The sequence below is a fragment of the Salvelinus alpinus genome, chromosome 32 (assembly GCF_045679555.1).
Source record: "Salvelinus alpinus chromosome 32, SLU_Salpinus.1, whole genome shotgun sequence".
NCBI classification, from domain to species: domain Eukaryota; kingdom Metazoa; phylum Chordata; class Actinopteri; order Salmoniformes; family Salmonidae; genus Salvelinus; species Salvelinus alpinus.
In genome coordinates this window covers 9,064,492-9,087,666 of record NC_092117.1, presented here as the reverse complement: position 1 = coordinate 9,087,666, position 23,175 = coordinate 9,064,492, and the positions used below count along the sequence as shown (strand labels likewise).

Here is a 23,175-nt window from a genome sequence, read left to right as displayed (position 1 = left end):
TTCTGTTGAGGGTGTCAATTTACCACCAAATGAACATGCTCTGGTATGTTCCTGCTAGCTGCCAGTCAGTCAGGAAGGGGCAGGGTCTGTATGTATCCTGCAGGGTTGCCCAGATACCTATCCGTCGCTCAGGGAGCCAGCGATGCAGATGCCCCTGCTACCTGCTCATCTCCCAGATAATTAATGTGTACAAGGAGCTGCTAATTGCACTTCTCACTAATGATTTATGGGATTTGGGAAGGGGGGAGAGGAGAGGGGATGGAGTGGGGGTGTACGTCTGTGCTGGTGCAGTCAGAGGGAGTGCAGGTGGGAGACGGGACATGATTGATGAAGACTGTTTGGATCTGCTGTCAGCGTAGAGCGACAGAGACAGACCCACACCCTCGCCAGCAAACTGGGGGCTGCGATAGGACAGGGATGGCTCTGGAATAGCCAGGTCAGAGACGCACACATCAGCACTGGTCAGCTGTTCTCACACACTTGCCTTCATGTACCACCACACTGTTCATGACACTTGTGCAGTATGCTGGCAAAGGCACAAATCCACGAAAAAGGAGAGAAACGAAGCTAACACAATTATTATCTAACACTGACTCATGCATGCAGGCGCCTCACACACACACTCACACTCTCATAGTTATTCACTCAGTGAGTGATGACTGACATAGTGGATATTACTTTCTGTAAAGAAATAAACACTTTATCACCCCCCCCCCCCCCCCCCCCCTCTCTCTTCACAGTTTTTACAGTTTGACAGTGAGCTGTCCTGTTTCAAGGAACGGCTGCACGAGCTGGAGATCTCCTTTCCTCCCAGGTATGAAATCCTCTCAATGTTTCCTTATGAATCAATGTCTGTGAACCATACCTATTCAACTCAATCACTCCTGTTATTTAATAGGGGATTATAAACAAATGTTGTACTCTTGGTCATTGGATTTCTTGTACCACTCCATACTGACTAATGTGGTCTTTTAAAAAGGCAGTTATTCCATAATGGTATGGTACAAGAGCCAAACATCACCAATTAAATCAATAATGGTCTTCCAGGGATGTAACTATCTATTACACTGCACAGTAATTGGTGCCTATATTGGTACCTACCTATTACTGTCTATTATACTGTATATTACCTACTTCCCCTGTCTATAACCACATAAAGTGCCTACTCTCTCACCTTCACTATCATTGCCCCTGAAATAGTGGCCCTGACCCTTATACCCTTCACATCTCACTCTAACCATGTGCAAGTTACAGTAGCTACAATACATAATTATCCAGGACTCAGTCAACAGTGTAGGGTACCGAAAGATTGAATTACATTTTTGGAAGTACACATTCTATCCATTGGTAAGAGTAGGTTATGAAAAGAAGGGGACCTCACGGCGAACCTCACTACAGCACCACATCTTCGAAGAGCAGAGTAAATCAGCAGTGTACTAGAGGCTGATGTTTTGGTCCATTTAGGGTATGGGGCCTTAACATTACTCAATCATCCCTCTTGGCCCAAATGGCTTTGTTTATGCCAAGTATATGTTTGATGGTTATCAATTGTTTAGTATGATTGGATGTGCTCCTAAAATGCTCCCCTGGGTGTGTGTGTACGTGTGTTTGGTTGCATGTTCATGTGCACGTGTCTGTTCTTTCTTGTGTGTGTGTGTGTGTGTGTGTGTGTGTGTGTGTGTGTGTGTGTGTGTGTGTGTGTGTGTGTGTGTGTGTGTGTGTGTGTGTGTGTGTGTGTGTGTGTGTGTGTGTGTGTGTGTGTGTGTGTGTGTGAGGCGGCCTGCATTGATATTCCATCACGGTGGGAGTTGGGGGACATTGGGGCGGGGGTCCTGCTACTCTGTCTCCTCTTCCTCAAACAAATGCATTTGCAATTAGCCCTTTCAGAGGAGAGGGAGGGAAAACACACACCCGGCCTGCATCGAAATATGTCTCGGCGCTGGCGCGATAATGGTGCTTGACCTTTGCCGCCAGTTGTGACTCAATCAGTGCAGATAATGAAACGCTGTAATCAAACAATAATTACTTGATAAACTGCTCTAGTGGCGGGCAAGGGGCGGGGCAGGCAGGGACTGTGTGTATGACAAGGTCCTGGCAGTCACTGTTTTTAAATGACTCTGTCTCTTAATCAGGGACCCCATTTACATCGCTTTGCATAAGTGACGGCTGGATTTATTGTCCTTTTACACTCTGTGACTTTTGCGCCTATCTATCCATAATATAATATTGAATCATCGTTTCCCTGCCAGGTGAATGAACAGGCTGCTGTGAAAGAATACAAATGATTTTCACCTACTTGGAAACATGATTCATCAAATTGAGGAGACTTCGGCACAGCATTGGAAATGTTATTTGATCCACTCAGTGTCTGATAGAAGCCACGTCATTGTAAGTGGTGTAATGAGTAGAAATGGCCTAGTTAAACTTAAACAACCCCTCCTCCCATTCACATAACACACACTTGCACCAACAGACACACACACACACAGCGTGTACATACTCCCCCCTCCCCCTGTCAGAGCTCCCTTGTGCTCCATGAGCAATCAAGCAGTCAAAGATTGTTCTCCATCACATAGCCTGCTCCGGACCAGCCCCTCACCATCTGTGAGGTTATTACTCCCCTTAACACAGGCCATCAGAGGCCCTCTATACACACACGCACGCACACACACATGCTCGCTTGCATTCAATCGATAAGTCAATACTGGTCACTCGTGTTTAATCTATCAATGAATCCTGCATGTTGTAGTCTGCCCACTTGTGAAATTGAGTGGAAAACCGTAGCCTAGTCGTCGCTGTATTTTAGGAAATTGAGCATGTTGCCAGGTATAAAGATGTCATCAAACTCTCAATTATTTTTGTTTAGAGATTAGGGGCCTGTATTCTCAGAGAGTCTCAGAGTAGGAGTGCTGATATAGGATCAGTTTTGTCTTTTTAGATCATAATGAGTGAGATTGTATGGACAGGGGGGACCTGATCCTAGATCAGTATTCTTACTCTGAGACGCTTTATGAATACAGGGCAAGAACTGTAGGTATAAGGTTGTGAAAATGTGTGACAGCGGAAAAATGATGATCCTCTCTCTCACCCTCAACCAGGCTGCAGTAAAAGACCAAACACTCCAAACTGGATGTTCCATTCCATTTCTTGAATAAGACACTATAGTGTTATTGAGACTATACGTTATTTCATTGTCTGTCCCGTACATACTCGTGCGTTGTGTTTGCATTTATGGAATGTGCAACAAGCTGTAATTTCATATCGCTCCACCTTCAAGAAGTTGTCTGTCAAAGTTGGCCGTGACATGTCTAAGCACTCGGCCATCGGGGTGTGGAATTTGGCCGCAGCCCGCGAGAGTTGTACCTGGTGCCAGCTGGCTGCCGCACGCTGATAGGCTAAGGGGTATACCATTCACACAGTTGTGCGCGCACACTTTTTTTTAAAGGCGATATCTGTTGGAGTTTGGTAGTTGGGAATGAGGCGCAGTCTGTCAATTGGAAACCAATCACATATGATCAAACTAGTAATTGCCATCCATTCCATTAACGTTCTTCTGAGCATTTTCAAGAAAAGTTATTGTGCAAAGGTTGACTATCATCTTTGTAACAAATGACAGCATGGCCCCAAGACTGAAAATAACTGAATGGTATACTTACAATTTTACATTTGATTCAGTTTGCTGGAGAAGCATAACTACGGTAATCTCCCTTAAAACATATAAGGAGGTTGAGTAACTTATGTTATTCATATATTTCTATTGATTTAGGAGAAGGCTTTTAGTACTGCCCGTTATCAAATTTATTTGCCCTTTTTTTTGTCTAAGATCGATGCAAAAATGTAATATAAACCCTGGCGGGGGGGAAATTCAGTAAAACAATGAGAGAGTAGGGGAATAATTTATTCCTGCTTTAACCAGGTTACCCTGAATGGGTTCTGAGGGGATTTTGAGCGTCATCAGACAGACTGCGGTTCTAACTCCATACGGCCCCATGAGTACACTACACAGAAAAAGACATGGAGGAGGTGGAAGGGGAGATGGAGAGGTGAGAGCGGAAAGAGAGAAATATGGGAAGGCGCTTGAGCTAGAAAGGATGACTACAGCCCCATGCGTCTGTGTTTGCCCAGTCTAGACAGGGCGGGAGAAGCGCAGAGTAGTGGAGAGGGGCGAATCGGCCAGGAGGTCGTGAGCTGAGGAGGGGCAGGGTGGGTGAGGAGGGTGGCTGATAAACGGTTGTCTCTTCACCGTTTGGTGTTTAACAGGAAGCCGGGAGCGCCCCGGGACCAACCTTGGCAAGTTAGCAAACATTTTCCAAACATGGCGGGTCTATGAGGATGGGCCGAAGAGTGACTTCCCCCCTGGGAAAATACACAGCATTTACAGTGCAGGGGGAAGAAAACCTTGAGAAAAACAAATTACCTGTGCGGTTGGCCATTCGTTTAGGGAGGAAAATAGCATTTGGTCCAATGACATAAGTCAAATCTCCAGGACATGCTCTCGAAGCACTAATCCGTCCCCTGTCCCTTCAATAAAGACAGAAAACAAGTTTTAGTTGAAAACAAGCAACTGAATGCTTTGCATTATAATTTATGGCCATCTTAGATTTTCCAAGAGTTCACCAATGGATAACAGAACTTTACTGAGTGTGATGTTTCTTCATTGAATAGTTGAATTTGTGAATGTGTCAGTAAGGCCATTGTGAAACAGTTCTTAACACAATGACTCTCCTTTTTAAATTTTTTATTCAATGTTTTTATTTCGTGATATCCAATTGATAGTTAGTCTTGTCCCATCGCTGCAACTCCCGTACGGACTCAGGAGAGGCGAAGGTCAAGAGCCATGCCTCCCGAAACACGACCCTGCCAAGCCGCACTGCTTCTTGACACACTGCTCGCTTAACCTGGAAGCCAGCCGGACCAATGTGTCGGAGGAAACACTCTACAGCTGATGACACAAGTCAGCGTGCATGCGCCCGGCCCGCCACAAGGAGTCACTAGAGCGCAATGGGACAAGGACATCCCGGCCGGCCAAACCCTCCCCTAACCCGGACGAAGCTGGGCCAATTATGCGCCGCCTCATGGGTCTCCCGGTCGCGACCTTCTGCGACACAGCCCGGGATCAAACCCGGGTCTGTAGTGACTCCTCTAGCACTGCGATGCAGTGCCTTAGATAGCTACGTCACTTGGGAGGCCCTACACTGACTCTCCTACTCTCCCTGCAGAATGAGGAAGACATAGAGATCCCGCCCCCTGGGCATCTTAAGAATGATGTCACTGTGTGTGTGTGGCGCGCGTGTGTCTGATGGCAAGCCAAGTGAAGGACATTCTTGTTCTAGCTCCTCTCCTCCTCTGAAAGGTTCTCCTATACTCAGTCGGAGGCGCGTGACTCAGTTTATGGAGTACCACAGATGTTCGTTAACTACTGTAAGAGAGGGATTCTAAGGCACGCACACACAGCTGGTATTATTCGCTGGAGTGTAGAGGAGATCGAGCGTTATCATCAGCTGAGGAGGAACATTGTTTCACACTCTCAACACATCCATCATTCTAACTGCCGGGGAGCCATAAAAAAATGACGAGGGGCTTTTGTAGTATGATGATAGCTGGTCATTTCCAATGGCCATGTGTCTGTGTGCTTCTTTCCTGCGCTGATGCTTCACTGGGATGAGAGGGAGCCTTTGTTTAAACTCCTCTGGTACATATAGGGGTTAAATAGACGCTCAAGACTTCCTCTTGAGTGAAAGGGGGGCTGTAGAATAGATGCAGCTCTTTACTGATACAGAACCTCTTGGACAGAGTGTAGCAGTCTGTCCAATACACACACACACACACAACATGTGAACACACACACACACAACCTCTGAGCAACATGTGGCATTTGACACGGTGTTTGTGTTGGGCCAATGTTGTGGCGGAGAGCTCCCCAACCCTGAAATGTGGAGCAAACATTCAGGGAGATTTATTGATAGCAGTTTGTGTGGCTGATCTTTGTGAATGAAAATGGAGGTGCCTCCTCTTTTTCCTGCTCCCGGCCTTGTTTTGCCAAGTCTCCCCTGACAACGGTAAACAAATATGGCTGAGCGGGAGAGGTATCATTACATTTTTTTAAACATTTTCCAGTGAAATTAAAATAACTTGACAGCTCCGCCAATCTCTGCGTCCGCACAGCCCCGTAACACTGAGTCATGTGACCTTAGCCCCATGATGCCCCTACTGACCTCTGCCCTTGTGTCATTAATGCTCGAACAACTCTTATCTCTAGCTCCCTGCCGATATTCACTAGTTTATATTGCCCTCGTTAAATATGTTTGGCTTGTCACTTATTTAGCTTGTCACTTATTGGTCATTATGTAGAACAAGATAATGGCATTTGGCCGGGAGATAGGAAATGTGTGACAGGATGGAACAGGGGCCTGGCCTGAATGACGCTCACCAGTGCTGTGTGACTGCAGCCTGGGGATAAAGGCTCTCAATTGGCCTGGTGAGGCAGAGTGATACCAGACCTTGGTTCAAATACTATTTGAATTCATTTAAAATACTTTAGCTGGGCTTGATTGAGCTGGTCTGGTGCAATGGAACCAAGAGAATACTTGCAAAAGTGCAAAGCCCACCCATCTGGCACTCCAGGACTAGAGCAAATGCTAGAAGTATTTGAACAATTTCAAATAGTATTTGAACCCAGGTCTGACTGATACTAGGTTTCACCTCGCCAATCCTCTGTACTGCCCAAACACACGACTGACACTTATTTGAAAAATCTATGAGTCATGTCACAGCAGGCAGTCAAACATTAAACCCCACATGAAGAATGAGTAATGGTGGCGTGGCTTTGAGAGAAGTCCCCGTGTTGAAGTCAGTACATTTTTCATATGAGGTTATAGCCCAACTAAAGAGGATGTTTTCAATGGTGTGCAGGTGCACACATCGTTTCCAATTCTTTCCACCATTATGAATACATATTATTCACAATGCATTATATATTACACACAGCAACCGGTGGTTCATAGAAACTAAACTGTTTAGGTAGCTGAGCCAAGCCTGGGCGCCTGACTTTGTCTGGAAGTAGGGGTTCAGAAGCTTGGGAGGGTGGGGGTCTTGACTTTTTTTTTTGCTCCCTTGTTTGGAGCATTGTCAACATGAACATTTTTTTTATTGACTTGTTTCAGCAGCATACATACTTGATGCAAAGAGGGTAGAAAAGGTATATTTGGTCGATATTACTTACCCAGCCAAGCAGACAGACCCAGCACCAGGATAAAGTGACTATGGGAGCAGTTGGAATCGGTGAGGGGACACAATTTTGGGGGGGTATTGCATTGGAATTATATTGAATTCTGCTTATATCACGCTATACCACCACAATAAACATAAGTTCAAATCTCGAGACCATTGCTTTTAACCAGGAAGGCACAGGTTGTCGCGATATCTTCGTTGCGCTCTAGCAGCGCCATAGCAGCGCCCTACACACTAAAAAAGGCCGTTTTGGCAATGAAAATATAGTCTGGCTAAAGAAGTCATTTTGCCATTCCGTACCCTAGGTGTTTGCAGAAAATGACACCACTGGCTATGCCACCTAGATTTTAATCAAAACCAACCAGCTAGATTTTCTTACCTTTTCAGAAGAGTTGAACTTTCTAGGTAATCGATAATTCCATTCTCCCCCGAAATCTTCTTTTAAGGTCCCCCTCAAATGCCAGTTGGATTAGTCGAGCTTTCCTTGGGTGTAGAATGCTTTGTCTGTGCTGACTGATCACGTTTGTCAAAGTGGAAAAATAGTTCTTGCTAGCTGCCTATCATCAACAAGTGTTGACACCTCAGTTGACGCCTCACTCTGAACTTGTTTTCTTTTTACAGTGCAATGTATTTCAAATGCTCCTTGCTTGATGCGGGCCTTCTGAATCTTTTGCGTGCTTCCAGTCAGAATATCTGCCTTGGATGAAGGCTTTGTCTGCGTTAGCATTGGACCCAATACAGAACTTTTGACATGGGAACCAAAATTCTGCATCTGCAGTAACTGAGTATTGCAGCCACTCTGGTCATATGAACCAGTTACTCTTAAATTGACAATGTTGGACAGAAAAGCTGTGGCTAGGGTAGAATTCTAGGCTAACCTGGGCTTGCTGCCTCTGTTCCAAGATCGTCAGGAACAGTCGGATTTGGAAGGGAATGTGTAGCCATTACCCTGGCGGCACTTGTGGAAGGGGGGTAAGCTCTTCACAGAGAGCTAGCTGGAGCTCGGCAGCATCATCGCTGCTGGGCTTGGTGGCGGCCTCTGTGTGGTTTGGTTTCTGATATCCATTGTGGCAGATGAGCTGATTAGAGCTAAATCCTCTAGGCTAATAACATTAACGCCTTTTACAGCTAGCTAAGAAGCTAACTAAACTCTAGTGGTGAATTGGGTGAAGCAGCTTCAACTGTAAACTTGACCCATTCCTTATAAATCAAAAATGACGGTGGCGTTTTTACGTTATTCACATAGCCTACCACAAACGAACAGTGCTTTTTATGGAAACCCATGGAAAATCGTCCAGTGGCTTTTTATAGGCCGGCTACACACACACGCGCGCTCTGTCCATGGTGCTGATACAGCGCAGCAGAGATACAGATTTCGCGGCAACCTGTCACGCAATCTTTTTAACTTTTTTGCTATTTTTATATAGGGACATGGGGAAGAAATTAGGTGGCAAAAGTTTCACCTGAGAGGGCTAAGTCCCCTTTTGCCCCCCTCATGGAGCCGGGCCCATAAGCAAAACTGTTTTATCCAGACACAAATATCCTGTGTTTTTTCATTTGGTGCGTAGGCACATACAGACACTGTCACTGTTACTTTTCAAGGTGAATGAAAACATTTTAACAATGTGATTTAACCGATTGAAGTTGGGAAAATATATCGCAAAAATGTTGAATGGTGTTAAATGCCTGTAAACAGCTTGGGGAGGAAAATTCTTTCAGATTTAATCATATAATATTAGGCCTACTGAGTATTTCTCACTATCTACTTGCGAGAGCTACTCATTGACAGCCCGCGAGCTACCAGACATGCAGTTTTCTGCTAAGGTGCAACATTTGGTAGGCTGATGGACGGCTACTCAAAGTTTGCGCTACAGCGTAGCCAAATCAGAGATGCCCATGCTCATCATGATTCTTACATGGAAAGTGAAACGATACAATGAATTTGCTCGTGGTCAACGCAGGTCAAATTATACAGTATGTAACAACAACACCCCTTGACCAACACCATCGGACAACGATACGAATATATCAGCACAATAAAATAGATAAACAAGTTTCTTTTGCAGGTGCTTTTTCATTTTAAACATCAGTGGTGCGACGCGTGCTTTCTAAAACAGTGTTGCCAGGAGCAACGCAAAACGTTGAGTGGACGAAGTCGTTCGTCTTGAGGCGACTGGGGAGAGGGTGCAAAATGCAATCTGTTAATTATTATATCATATATAAAATGGACACATCTATGTTAATGTGGACTAGCTCAAAACGTTGCTAGTCGTTGAAATGGAGGGGGAAATTAGTTGCCCCTTACAGACTCCAAGACATAATCCATTCTGACATCCCGCTCAAACATTGCAAACTCAAATTTGGCCCTATCATCTCACAACATATTTCAGTCTGGCGCCTGGTTGGTAACTGTTTGTCTTGTTCAGTATTGTCACTCGTTTCTCTGTCCATGTGTACCTGTTTTGTGTACCTTATTAAAAAAAAAAAAAAACATTTGATCACAAAAAAAAACACAAAAAAAACAGAAAATTACAAATTACCCAATGGATCATGGTATTTTCTAGTAAAAAAAAGTGGGGGATGCAAAAATGTTTCCACCCCTATTTTGAAAGTGGGGATGCAGCTGCTCCATTTGCTATGGAGCCAGGTGCAGTACCACCACAGTAGCCTGCCTGAGGGACAGAAGTTTGGCCAACGGACTGGTGCTCGTGCATGTGCTTGCATGCGCAGGCTCTGTCTCACAGCGAGCATGGGACACTGTCATACACACAGGTGGGAGATTTGTTGAGTTTATCAGCTCGGCCCCATTAATTAGTGTAATTAGTCTTGCTGCGGGCAATAAGTGCCCGATAGGAGCTCCGGCCCGTACGCCCACTCACCCCGTTTGCTTTCAGATAAGTTTGTGAGCGCCTTAATCGGACACATTAATCACACAGCACTCCCCAAAGCCGCCACTCTGGTGTTTGCTGTTGCATTAGGACCTGTTATCTCAATTGGGGCCATTGGAGGGTGGGGTGAGAAAGGAAGAGGAAGAGAAGGGCAAGACTGCCTGCACAGTTATCGTTTCATCGCCATTGTTGAGTATTGTTAATCATTTTATACAATGATTAATCACCTTTAAGATTGATATTTTATCATCAAAAACAGTGATAGTGGTTTTGTTTTTTAATGTGTTCCATAGCAATTTGCTATGAGAGGTTGAATACTCCCTTATATTTCCCTTACAAAAGAGAGATAGCATAGTAATTTAGGGCCAGTTCACTGTATGGACTAAATGAAGAGTCTGTAGCTAGGCCACCCCTGAAGATGGCTTGATCCCGAGCCACTTTGATGACTTTGCTCTTTTCCTCCAGCACTCTGTTTTTCTCTCTGAGCTCTCTTTATCCCCTCTCTTCTTTATCTCTCTGAAATACTTTCATCCTCTGGATCCATCCTTCATGCCTTCTTTAGCATACCAAAACCTGCTGCATTTCCACATGCTTAAAGTGCCATTCATGCTAATTGGAGGCTGTGTGCTCTGTAAGGAGCCTGTAAGGAGCCCTCTGCAGGCCTGTTTGTTCACCCAGCGGGGGGTGCTGTGTGCTGGCCGGATGTGGGTACCTCTCCTCCCCTATTCCCCCCCGCCGCTGTCCCATAGTTCCCAGTCTGTGTGTCACACTGGTCGCCATGGCACAACTGTAACATTGCCCCCTGTGCGGTGGCAGCTGTCCCAGTGCATTGTGTATGTGTGCGCGCGTGTGCACGTATGCGTGTGTGCGTCAGGGGGTGTTTACCAGGCCTCTGTTTGCCCAGTTGGTTCCCTGCCTGGCTGCCTGAGTGTAACACACTCTGCCTTCATGGCTGCCATGTGACAGTGTATGTTGGCCTGCCTTGCACAGCATGGCTGATTGGCCTAAGGAGGTGCCTGTGTGTGTACTCGCAGCCACTAGTTAGCTAGGTAAATGTGTCTTATAGCTGTGTGTTAACAGGACAAAAATATTTAATCAGATGGACCCATCTGACTGACTGATTGGAGAATACTAGGAGGGGTCTCCAAGTCATTACATTATAGTGAAACACCCCCATATGCATGCACACACACAGGAAGGCGCGCGCGCACACACACGCACACAGAGACACACAGAAACAGAATAATCACACATGACATTTACAGTATGTAATCCCAGATACACTTTTACTTTCAAGTCTTATTATGTCTTCACCCAAGCTTCTTGACAATAGTGCTTTGGATAATATAGGACGGCTGTGGGTATTTTGTCATTAGTTTTACTGGCCCCGGGCGAACGCATGTTGTGTTACGCCACGGTGAGCCCTGTGTGTAGCACTGAAGGAACAAATTGGATTGGTATTACAGTATGTAAACCCGGTCCTATCCTGATGAGCCCCGCAAACAAATTGGATTGGTGGCATGTAAATCTGATGCAGTTTGATGAGCTGGAGGGCCAAATTGAATTTTCAACAATGTAAATCTGTATCGGTTCGATGGGCTTCCCGGCGGGCCCGGCTACTTAAATCATCCGATTGTTCCTCCTGTTACCAGATACAATCTTACTTGGCCATTTGCCACAGCACTAATCTCTTTTTGATGGCTGCATAAGGATGTAGCTGCTGTACATTTCTGAGAGAGAGAGAACACGGCGACTGAAACTCCCTCTGCTCTGGCTCTTTCTTTTTCTCTCTCTTTTTCTACCTCTTTCTCTCTCTATATATCACACTCACATACTCACTCAGCTTCTTCCACAGCGAGATCTTCAGACCCTGTACAGTTGGCATGGCTTTTTCCTCACAAGTTTGCTCTGATTGAGCCATCCTTCCATGGTGTTCATTCAAAAGATTATTTCCAGAAAGTCAAAGCTGTGTATCTAATTGGATTCAGTGTTTTCTCCTCTTCTGTGCTTTAGCCCCCAACTTAGAAACTCAATTTGCAAAACTAAACTAATTTGTTGGCTATGCCTTTTACAAAATCTACATTAGAATACACAGAATTGTCTTTTATGGACCATTGTTCTCTGAACTGTATGTAACTGATGGTTGTGTTTTGGGGTTTGTTTCCACAGTTATCCGTACAGTGAAGACAGCAGTCAGGGAAAGCAGTACATGGACACCAGATGCCCTGCCTGGTGTGACCGCGTCCTCATGTCTGCTACAGCTAAAGACTTGGTCTTAAAGGTGAGTTTAACCTTGTGTATATATTGCCAGAGACCTAGCCTTAAAGGTGAGTTTAACCTTGTATATATATAGCCAGATACCTGGTCTTAAAGGTGAGTTTAACCTTGTATATATATAGCCAGAGACCTAGCCTTAAAGGTGAGTTTAACCTTGTATATATATAGCCAGAGACCTGGTCTTAAAGGTGAGTTTAACCTTGTATATATACATAGCCAGAGACCTGGTCTTAAAAGTGAGTTTAAGAAGCTCAGACGCATACACACGACGTCTGGCCAGTAACAGTCAGTGGCAGACCATCACCCTGTGGTTATTTCTGATTCAACATGTAGAATCTTGGATTGCCATCAGGGATGTCTTCACACTCTTGGTCTATGGGAATCTACTCTTACGCTAGCCCTTTTTCACATTCCGACTCCCTCCTCCATTCTCTCTTTTTCTTCCACCCACTCTGTCACTCTTACCCCCCCCCCCCACAGATGGAGGGATGTACTGTGTGTGAATATTCATCCGGAGAGTTAAGCCCAGTTGTCCACACAGACAGTATATATATCCTAGATCTTATAGAGTGCCCGTGGGCCATAATGGCTCTATAAAGCTGGAGCTCTTGTGCTCCCTCTGTCTGCTCATTCTCGAAAGTCAACACATTGGCGCAGCCCAAAGCTGTGGCCCACCACCCTGCCCAAATGTAAACTATCAACCAATCTGCCACCTCCGTCCCTCTCCGTCAGCACAGCACCAGTTTGGGCTCCAGACTGTTGTCTTTCCCCAGTTGTTTGCTGTTCCCGTCTGGCTATGACGAGAACATGGTGGAGCTGGAGAAGTGTAGCCTGGGGTTGGATAATACAAAACTGTTTATAATACCTCTTTAACACAAAGTACATTTCCTAACATGTTTACTAATAAAAATAAAATGTATTTATAAAGCCCTTTTTACATCAGCAGATGTCACAAACCCAGCCTAAAACCCCAAACAGCAAGCGATGCAGATGTAGAAGCACGGTGGCTAGGAAAAACTCCCTAGAAAGGCAGGAACCTAGTAAGAAACCTAGAGAGGAACCAGGCTCTGCGGGGTGGCCAGTCCTCTTCTGGCTGTGCCGGGTAGGGATTATAACAGTACATGGCCGTTAAGCCCAGATCGTTCTTCAAGATGTTCAAATATTCATAGATGACCGGCAGGGTCAAATAAGTGGTTGTCAGCACCTCAGGAGTAAATGTCAGTTGACTTTTTATAGCCGAGCTTTCAGAGGTCGAGATAGCGGTAGTGAGGGAGAGAGAGAGATGGTCGAAAACAGCAGGTCCGGGACAAGGTAGCACGTCCGGTGAGCAGGTTAGGGTTCAATAGCCGCAGGCAGAACAGTTGAAACTGGAGCGGCAGAATGACAAGATAGCACGCATCGTGAACAAATCAGGGTTCCATAGCCACAGGCAAAACAGCATAAAAACTGGATTGGCAGCACGAACAGGTGGACTGGGGATGGGGACAGCCAAGGGCTCAGGTCCTCTGGGTGGAGAGAGGGAGGGAGGGAGGTAGGGAGAGAGAGGGGGAGGGTGGGCGGACTGACCCTAGCCCCCCGGCACATAGACTATTGCTGCATAGACAGCCTCCAGTATCTATCAGCCTAACTTACCATTTTCCATGATACTACAACTTTGACAAATGCATCCTTTTTTCTGTTTTCCCTGTTGGTTGCAGTTGTCAGCAAAGGAGTGGGTATAAATCTGTCATTTCAATTTACACTCAGATGGCCCATTTTTCCTTTAATCAGCCCAATGAATAGATTACGTTTCTCCACCTATTTGATTACTGTGCTTTTTAAGGTGACAAGAGGAAAAATGTATTGTGTCTAAAAATGCACTCTCACACTTGATTAAATTGGAGGTAGTCCCTGACAAGAGAACTGTTGGAAGGCATCTGATGTGATTAATGAGACTAGGCCAGCTCTAGATTTAAGTGAAGGCAGCCACATCGACATGGCATGGCAGGTGTTCAGTAGGTAGAAAATGGTTAGAAATGTCGTAAAACAGAGAGATACTTTCTGAACTTGTCCTAAATGAAAACGCCTAGTTTTGCTTTCCGTTGCAAAGCGCTTTTCGACGGTGTGCACTATTGAACATTACCCTGTATGGGGAGAAACTGGCCGGCTGTCCATGGAGAGGAGAGACCCTTTATTGACCATAACACCAGAGCAATCCCTTCTTCCACAATAGCACTTCTCTTCTGTAGCAATGCCTGCCATTTATCTGATTGTCTCCAGGATAACAGCGCAGTACAGTAGTCCTCTCCACAGTGTGAGTCTGCTCACAGCCACACACATCTTTGAGCCCCAGTACACAGGCGGGAGGAGGAAGTTGGCTTTCCTTTGTCCTGAACAAATGAGAATCATTTTTTTCTGTCCTTCTCATCTACTGAGTCTATACAGGAAGGTTTGGCCTATCCCCCTTTCCAAAACGCTTGCCCTCGTCATTTAAAAAAATTATAATTAAGAGCCACCAAAAAGCCTATCAATTGTTTCTATAAATAGTAGTTCTACAATTGATTTACTTTCTCAATTACAGGTTAATTGTTTAGAATTAAGGGAACGGGCTGAGTCTCCTTATGTTAAAATGTTCACAGATTGGCTGATGATGCACTGAGCATACACACACACACCACAGACACACACAAACACTCAGTCACTCCCGGGCAGCGTTACAGATTGTTGAGACATGGGCCTGTAAACAGGCGTCCGAGTGGCATCATCTATCATGGCACGGTCGGTTAACTCGCCATCATGTTATTTTCTGCTTGCCGAGCCCTAACACGCCAAAGGTTGCCCGCTGCCTTCGCGGCACAGCGCCGAAGGGTGGAAGCGCGGTAATGAATGCTCAGCGGAGCGAGCGCTCTGTTTCTGCAGGAGGGCCCTGGTAATTTGTTTATCTGTCTAAAGATTATGCAGGCTGAAAATCCACAGTTTTATGCTGCCTTTGTAAATTATCAAGTCTGTATGTGATGAATGTATCCAGGGCTGCGGGAGGCAGCAACTCAGGCATTTGGCAGGCGGTTGGGGAAAGTGCTAGAGCGTGGCCCCTCAGAGAGTCGGAGTGAGGTACCCCACCGCGAGGTGCACGCCAGCGCACCGGTGACCTTAGACTAGCAGGATAGGTTTGAAGTTAATTTGGATTTAAGTTTATGGCCCATTCTGAAGCTACTCTTGTGTTTCTTCTCAAGTGGCGGTGTTATTCACCTAATCACAGCTGACCGCTCTGACTATTTAAAAAGGATTTAGTTCTACCAGATAAATATGATTTATTATACTCTAGGCCCGAGATGAATGTTTGTGTTTGACACTTCCTTTGTGTGAGATATGGAACATGATTCATTCATATACTGAATCAGTGCATTTGTTTGGGAGGTAAATATGGTCTTGACACAGTTCATGTCTACTCACTATATTCAATCTTCAAAGAACTGGTGCAATATTGAGTTTTAAAGGTGTATTTAACACCATTTAAACCCTGTTGTTAGTTATAAAGAAGGCATATGCATTCAGGGGTAGGCTAGTACTTTAGGACCAGATTTACTTATAGCTCACGAAATGTCTAAGATAATAAGATTCATCTAATAACATTGTTCAATTTTAACTAAATAAACAAATGTTTACCTCAAAATGGCAACGAATACAATTATTTAGCACTCTGGTAGGAATATTTTCTCTCTCAATTATGTTTGTTATTGTTTGTTTACATGTTTATACCTCTCTGTATTCAGCGTTGTGTTAATGTGTTGCATTTTTTTCTCAGCCTGAAAATGAGGAGAAATACTTGGTCTACGACAATATAGGGCCCAACGTCTGCATGGGGGACCACAAGGTAACATCACAGGCCTAGCCCACTTCTGGGTTGTATTGTGTTGTGCCTGTTTGCGGTTGTGTGTCTGTCTGTCTGTATGTGTGATATGGCTGTGTGAGATCAAGTACATTATTTAATCATGTTCTATTGTTTCAATTGAAAACTAAAAGTTTGCACTATTGAAATGTGGGCTTTCCAGTCATTTTCAATGAATGCTATTCTGTATTGTCTTTGATTTTGAAGAATATGACTTGTAAATTAGATTAGTACGACTACCTTACCTTATCATAACCAAAAACTAGTACTCCATTGACCTATTACTGCAATTGCTTATGAACATATTCTGCATGTGTCTCTAGTGAAACGAAAAGTCGGCTGTGAACAGTCATGTTGTGATCAGAGGTTCTTTTGTCATGCTGACTTTATAGACAGTATTTAACGCAGTCCGTCCAGTCTGCAATGTTAGGCAGTGGCTGTTAAGCTGACAGAGAGAGAGAGAGGCGCCTTAAAGCTGAAGTCCTCAGTCTTTCATCATTACATACTGTGGACTGGACAGTAGTGTGTGTGTGAGGTGACCGGGGCAGTGAAACAGACTCCACCAGACCTAGGCCAAGAACCACACGCACCCGCTAAAATCACATTCTGCTATGTTTAAAAAATGTCCAATGTAGTTAGCGTGCAGGAGGAAATATGTGCACCCCTGGTATGCGAGTTTAGGCTATGTGTAATGGATGGTTGTGTGTGTGTGTGAGAGAGAGAGAGAGAGAGAGAGAGAGAGAGAGAGAGAGAGAGAGAGAGAGAGAGAGGGAGAAAATGGGCTTTAAACTTATATTGGCCCCCTTGCCTTTGGCCCTTCCAGTCAGGGCAGGACTGTTGCTAACTGTCTTATTTGTCTTTCTTTGTCCGTCTGTCTGGCAGCCTGTCTACCTGTCGTTTCGATTAACAGCCGGGGCAGGTAAACCTAATGCAAATAAGCACAAGTGTTGTAACGTGCAGTGATGTCGTGGTAAATATTTTTCTTTATTATTATGAATAAATGTTTGTAATTATTGCTTTTTACTGTTATTATTATTAATAATAATATATTTATTATTATGCTTTCACTTCCTTTATCTTTTGCATTTTTTTCCCTTTGTATTACACATGGCCTGATGCTGATGCAGTATTCTCATGGTGTGTGTGTGTGTGTGTGTGTGTGTGTGTGTGTGTGTGTGTGTGTGTGTGTGTGTGTCTTTATTTTGTCAGGGAAGTGGTGCCAAAGGGTGGAGAAGATCTCTGCCTGAAGCGCCTCTGTGATAAGAACCAAGAGTTGGACACCAACACACACACAAACACACACACGGAAGACCCTATACAGACTGTTCAGCCGTGCTGACCAGTTGCAGTCGTTCTAACACTTCATCCATACAAGCTGTTGTTTTTCCACACAACACGTCAGTATCTGGACTACCCACCCGAGAGACGTTTGAGATAAGACACACCTCACTGACCTTACCATTGCTACGCACCCCATTCCCCCAGAAAAAGGAAAAAACTATTTTACAGCCTTGTTGCCAAAACTCTAGTAGAAATCAGTCTTAACTACATTATTTTAGATACCATACTTGCAATTGTAGGTATGTCTCTATGTATAGAAGCTACTTCCATACGGTATGTAAGATGTTTTTAAAAAGTGCAATGCAAAAAAAGTTGTATATCTATATTGTTAGGTTTATTTGTACATTGGACAGTATAACAGAGTTGTTGATGGTTTTAGTGCCATTGTCTCTCTTCTGACCAAACTTTGTGGTCCCACTGTTTAGAATAGATACATATTTTCGGTTAATTTCAAATACTTTTGAATTTTTTTTATTTTGTCTTTGCTGACTTGTGTGCCTAACACACTGCCATGCCTCACACATCAGCTGAATCTCATTTTATATACTGTACTTTTTAAAGAGAGAATCAAAATTGTTATGAAGTATATGGAGACAATATGGCTGCTTGGGTGCTCCATCAGCCATGACCTTTGAATCTATCATTACAAGTGAGCAAAAAAACACTTTTTAGCCAACATGATTCATACAGTATAGTGTATCCAATGATGTTTTAAGCAGTGCCATAGACCATGCAAGTATATAAGATTGTTTCATATATAGCACTCATATTATTATTATTCTTATTCTAACTTATTTCAATGTAATGATATTATGGTTCTGAATGTGATGTTTTTAGATAGGCTTTGGTATTCTTTAAAAAAAATGTAAAGGTGTTTTTTTTTTTTTACTGCGTTATGGTGCCAAGTATACACATAATGAAGTGTGGAAAGTCAACATAAAATACACCAGTCCAACTGATAGATAAAGGCCTTGATTATACATTGTAAAAAAACAAACAAAAAAACGCTAAAGGCAGGAAAGACTTCGAAGAATTGCTTTTTAATTTTGTATGTAGCCTTCAACAGCCTTCATTGCTATGTTGCAAATAATTTCCTCTCATCGCTCGTTAGAGCATTAAACAGCAATTAGGGGAGGCTGTTGATGAAAAGCGAACGTTTCCTGTTATTGATTTAATTTACTACACTACAGAGCTCAGACTGTGTGAAGCCGTTAGATTGCTCCTTGAGTTTTCCATCTAAATCACCGCAAGTTGAAATGATTTTGTGCCTGCTGCAGACTTCATGTTGTCTTGACAGTGTGATTTGGTTCGTGGGTAAAACTGCTTGTTTTTCCCGCTGGTCACGTGTTAAGAGAAGCGGCAGTTTGTTCACTCCTTTCAGCAGATAGAGATTATATTCTAGTGTTGATTATGCGGTTCTCAAGCAATAAAACCATTAGAACTAAATGGGTGTTTTGTCATTATTCCACCGCATCTATCACTTCAGCATTGCATCTGTACCACACAACAAGATGCTATTGACAACGCCTACTTATTTGTGGATCTTGATCAATTTGCATGCATGGCCAGTGGACACAACCCTACTGAAGCTATGTGCACAAGAAGATTAAAGTATAAAAATGAATATATCCAAAGATGTTCCTGCTTCCATGATAAAGTTCGTGGTATCACATCAAGTTAAACCATGCAGCCTAAAGTATCAACGCTGGTAATTACTCGGATATCGGCATACCCTATGATTATTGCAGATAGCTTGGCCCTGTAGCAGAGCAACAGAAAACGATGGGTGAAAAGTGGCCAAATTCTGTTTTCAAGTTAGAAGCAGCGCAGTCATATGATAACTCCAAGAAATGTAATAGAGCAATAATGAAACGTGTATCGAAATACATACAAAATGCAATATGTAGTTAAATGGATTATAGCGCTATGGAACATGATATTTGTTCCAAAAATGCAGGTTATTAACGAGGGATTTAATTAGCCTATAGAATAGTAATTATCCTATTGCGCTTTAAGCCTGAATAAATGTATGATGGCCCAATATTTAATAACACCTACACATCAGCGGTGTTAGGTCAACAACAAACAAAAATCTAAACTGTTCTGAAATGTGTGAAATCTAAAACACTTAGTCGAGATATGCTAGTCTACACACTCACACTCTTCTTCAAACTATTATATCCACATTAAAGTGCAAACAATAAAATGGCCTAAGCTATATAGGTTGTAATTTGGGGTTGTGACGCAAACTTATCTAAGTTAACCTAAGCAACACCCCATTCCAGTTACCATTTTATATACGGCTTTGTAAATCTAAACATTTTCATTTTTGGAACATAGAGCAAATTATAATAATATTTTATATGTAGCCTATATTTATGAAATTCACTAGGCTATGCGTAAATGCATACAGTAGGTCTAGCATTTGTAGGCCTGATCACCACCATCACAACGCCGTTGTTAAAAAAAGTCACATCTTGAAAACAACTAAAGTTTCACAAGACGTAGGCCTATTACGAGTTTAGTATAGTCCTATACGTTCACCAACGCAACTAACATTGAGCTATTCCGACTTGGGCAAGGTTTACAAAAAACAACTAAACAGATTGAAAACATCTTTGATGGTCTTGGATAAAGGAAGAAAACAGATTTCCGATTATTATAATTTACCATACCCGCCTTTTTCAGCAATTGAGTGGGTCCCAATCAATTTTAGACTATTGGTAGGCAGCCTAATTCAATGAAGAGTAATTTCAGTGAAGTGGAACAAAATTCCATATTAAAAACAAACGCTTGTTAAATAATTTATTCATAATACAAAGTTTTTTTTCTTCCATCTTCGCGGAAGCAATAATACTCTCTTATTCCAACAAACGATTATCCAGTTCTCTATTTTTGTTTGATGAGGTGAAACAAATTCCTTCAAATTATAAAATAAAACAGTTTAGATCGTTAAAACAAGCTTTTTACATAATTTACAACGTTTGCATTCATACATTGTGTACCTTGAATTTAGAATGGTAAAGGTGGAGAGATGGGCGACATTATTCTGCAATATATAACAAAATTAAGCTATAATATTGAGAAGGTATATGCTTATCAGGATTTGCGGGAAAAGCCTGCCATTTCTTGTTTACATTGGTTTAATAACATAACTTACTCAGTAAAAAATATATACATCTCACATTTTCGTCTGTACAACATAAATCATTCATACCACCCATCAGCGCCCTTACTCTCCTTTTGAACAATTTATACCCTGGTTAAATTAGCTTTAGAAGCATCATGGAGTGTTTGAGTCTTTTCTCGACAAGTTCTCAATGTCATCACAAGGTGTCCGAGCTATTGCTGCATGGACTGATCAGGGAAAGGTTTGTAGCCTTGTGCTTTTTCAGAAGTCTCGTGATTTTTTCGTCATCTGAATTTGGGTCCAGAGGTTTGTTGTACTCATCATCGTCCTCATTGTCCGAGCTTTCCTTCATCTTCTCAGTTTCAGAGTCATGTTTCTTTTTGGCTGTTGCCATTTCTGCTGCGTGTCTCTTCCGCCATTTGGTTCTCCTGTTTTGAAACCATACCTATTGGGAGAAGGAATAACATACAATTAGCCACTTAATACATACAATAATAAATGAGCTGTTCTTGGTAGTATAGGTAGAAATTATTATTCCAATATAAAACTCATTATCTGAGTCGGAGCCAAGAAAATACCTTGCTAACATGAAGTTAGCCAACTAATAGCTCCAATTGCATAATAATGACAACATAATAACGACATAGGCTAATACCAATAATGTTAACCATATTGCCAATAATAATATTAATAGGCCTACTAATAATAAGCCTGTTAAACATAACTTATAATAAAGCATACTACACACAGAAGAGCCAAATATGCCAATATTAATTTTAAGACAATCATCTATAAATAATGGCTTCATTACATTTTAATTCATGTCAAAAGATAACTCAAGTAATGATAGTTACCTTGACTTGACTTTCAGTCATTCCCAAAGAGTAAGCCAGTCGAGCTCTTTCTGGGCCAGCAAGGTATTTCGTCTGTTCAAAGGTTTTCTCCAATGCAAAAATTTGCTGTCCAGAAAAAGTTGGCCTGGAGTGTTTTTTCTTGCCATCCTTGTCGAGCATCATGTTTGCTTGAGCTACAAAAAAGATTGAAGAGTCTAGTCAAAAATATGTAAACACAACAGTGATTAGTATTTCAACATCAGTAGTAAACAGTTCTCACGATTTCACTCCTGGAGTGAGACTTTTTGTGTTGACTAACATAGCTACTAGGCTTGCACATGAATTAAAACACTGAATATAAAAAGCAACCAATATAAATGGAAAGCCCATCGAATAATTATGTATAGGTCGTTAATATAAGTTAAGTTATTAAAAGTCATTTACAAGAAGCAGCACAAAATAAGCTACCCAACAAATTCAACAGATGTCTGCATTAAAAAAGTGAAACATTGTTGAGCAGCCTACAGAATGTAATTGTTTTTCTATAACTGCATTTCTATAACATTTTGCACTCGACACAGCGAACTTACTAGGACAGGGCACTCGAGGATCCCTCCAAGGGGAGCTCTGCATCACTCCAGGCCAGAATATGGGTGCTCTCCCCGGGAGCTCCGTCAGAGGCTTCGGGTACCGAGAAACGGCCGCTGGGTTAAAGTACATTCCTGCGGTGGTGGCCAAGCCGTTTATCCTTGGAAAGCCCGAGAGCAGCTGTCCAGCTGAGTTGATAGGTCTACCCAAGATATCGCTAATTCCATGTGGTGTCCCCAGGGCAAGCTGTGAGTTCAAATGAGTAAGAGAATGCGCCTTGAAGCCCGCATGATTCTGCAAAGTGTAGGGAAATAAAGACGTCTTCATCTCGGTCATGTTGTGCAATGCTGCCAGCGGCGTACTGCCTAGGACGAAAGCACTCTGCCGGTTAGCATCCATCTGCCCAACAGCTAACATTGGAGAGCATGAACCACCAAATTCGCTCGAGTAAAAATAACAATAAACCGAGGAAAGGAATATAAAGGTGCTGAACTGGTTGATAAGCAGAGGCCACTACAGGTGTTTCAGACGTATATCCCGGATACCGCAGCTACTGAAGGTTGAAACTTCCGAAAACAAAAACACTTATTTAGGAGAGAAATTCTCTTGCGTTGTCGGGCAATAGTTTGATCGAAAATGTCTCTCCAATTCAGACTGTCAATTGTGAGTTTGCCGCATGCGTCCACAACGAGAATCTACTCGGAAGTTAGAGGATCTTTTTGTGGTTTTGATGGTGACCATAAGGGTCGGCTTTCTTCGTAAATTGAGTCGAGCTATGGTGTGAGTGAAGCGGGATGCACAGATAACGGCGCAGCCACCTGCATACGCATTTTCCCCATTGGATAATGTTGAGTGAGAGCGCTCTCTGATTGGAGGGAACACACTCGGCTACTTTTCATGTGCGCCACTAGCACATAGCCACACTATTAATAAGTTTAATATATTACTGTACTATTAATGATGCATCGTACTGTAGAAATAATTGTTTCAAGATTTGACTGAAATGATACATTTACATTA

General features: G+C 43.0%; 2 protein-coding genes across 6 annotated transcripts in view; one reads left to right on the top strand and one right to left on the bottom strand.

Moving 5' to 3' along the window:
- The window catches only part of LOC139562071 (inositol polyphosphate-5-phosphatase A-like), a 268,112-nt gene extending 249,062 nt beyond the window's left edge, over window positions 1-19,050 (top strand). The window contains exons 12-16 of one of the 4 annotated variants that reach the window (XM_071379382.1): window positions 741-814; window positions 12,288-12,399; window positions 16,180-16,248; window positions 17,146-17,182; window positions 17,478-19,050. In XM_071379382.1, coding sequence (XP_071235483.1) covers window positions 741-814; window positions 12,288-12,399; window positions 16,180-16,248; window positions 17,146-17,182; window positions 17,478-17,602 — 417 coding nt within the window. In that variant the 3' untranslated portion in view covers window positions 17,603-19,050. Of the gene's footprint in view, window positions 1-740; window positions 815-12,287; window positions 12,400-16,179; window positions 16,249-17,145; window positions 17,234-17,472 lie in introns of all 4 variants that reach the window. The other 3 variants (XM_071379386.1, XM_071379384.1, XM_071379385.1) reach the window with 3 other exon arrangements.
- A 1,345-nt stretch (window positions 19,051-20,395) lies between these two features.
- LOC139562072 (homeobox protein Nkx-6.2-like) lies at window positions 20,396-22,963 on the bottom strand. 2 transcript variants are annotated; one of them, XM_071379387.1, is made up of 3 exons: window positions 22,158-22,963; window positions 21,589-21,782; window positions 20,396-21,179 (listed from the first exon to the last, which is right to left on the bottom strand). In XM_071379387.1, the coding sequence occupies exons 1-3, from the start codon at window positions 22,570-22,572 to the stop codon at window positions 20,931-20,933; spliced, it is 858 nt and encodes a 285-aa protein (XP_071235488.1). In that variant the 5' UTR covers window positions 22,573-22,963; the 3' UTR covers window positions 20,396-20,930. The 2 variants fall into 2 exon arrangements, with proteins under 2 accessions (XP_071235488.1, XP_071235489.1); XM_071379388.1 differs by having other exon boundaries at window positions 21,589-21,761; window positions 22,158-22,961.
- Between the last annotated feature and the right edge of the window lie 212 nt (window positions 22,964-23,175).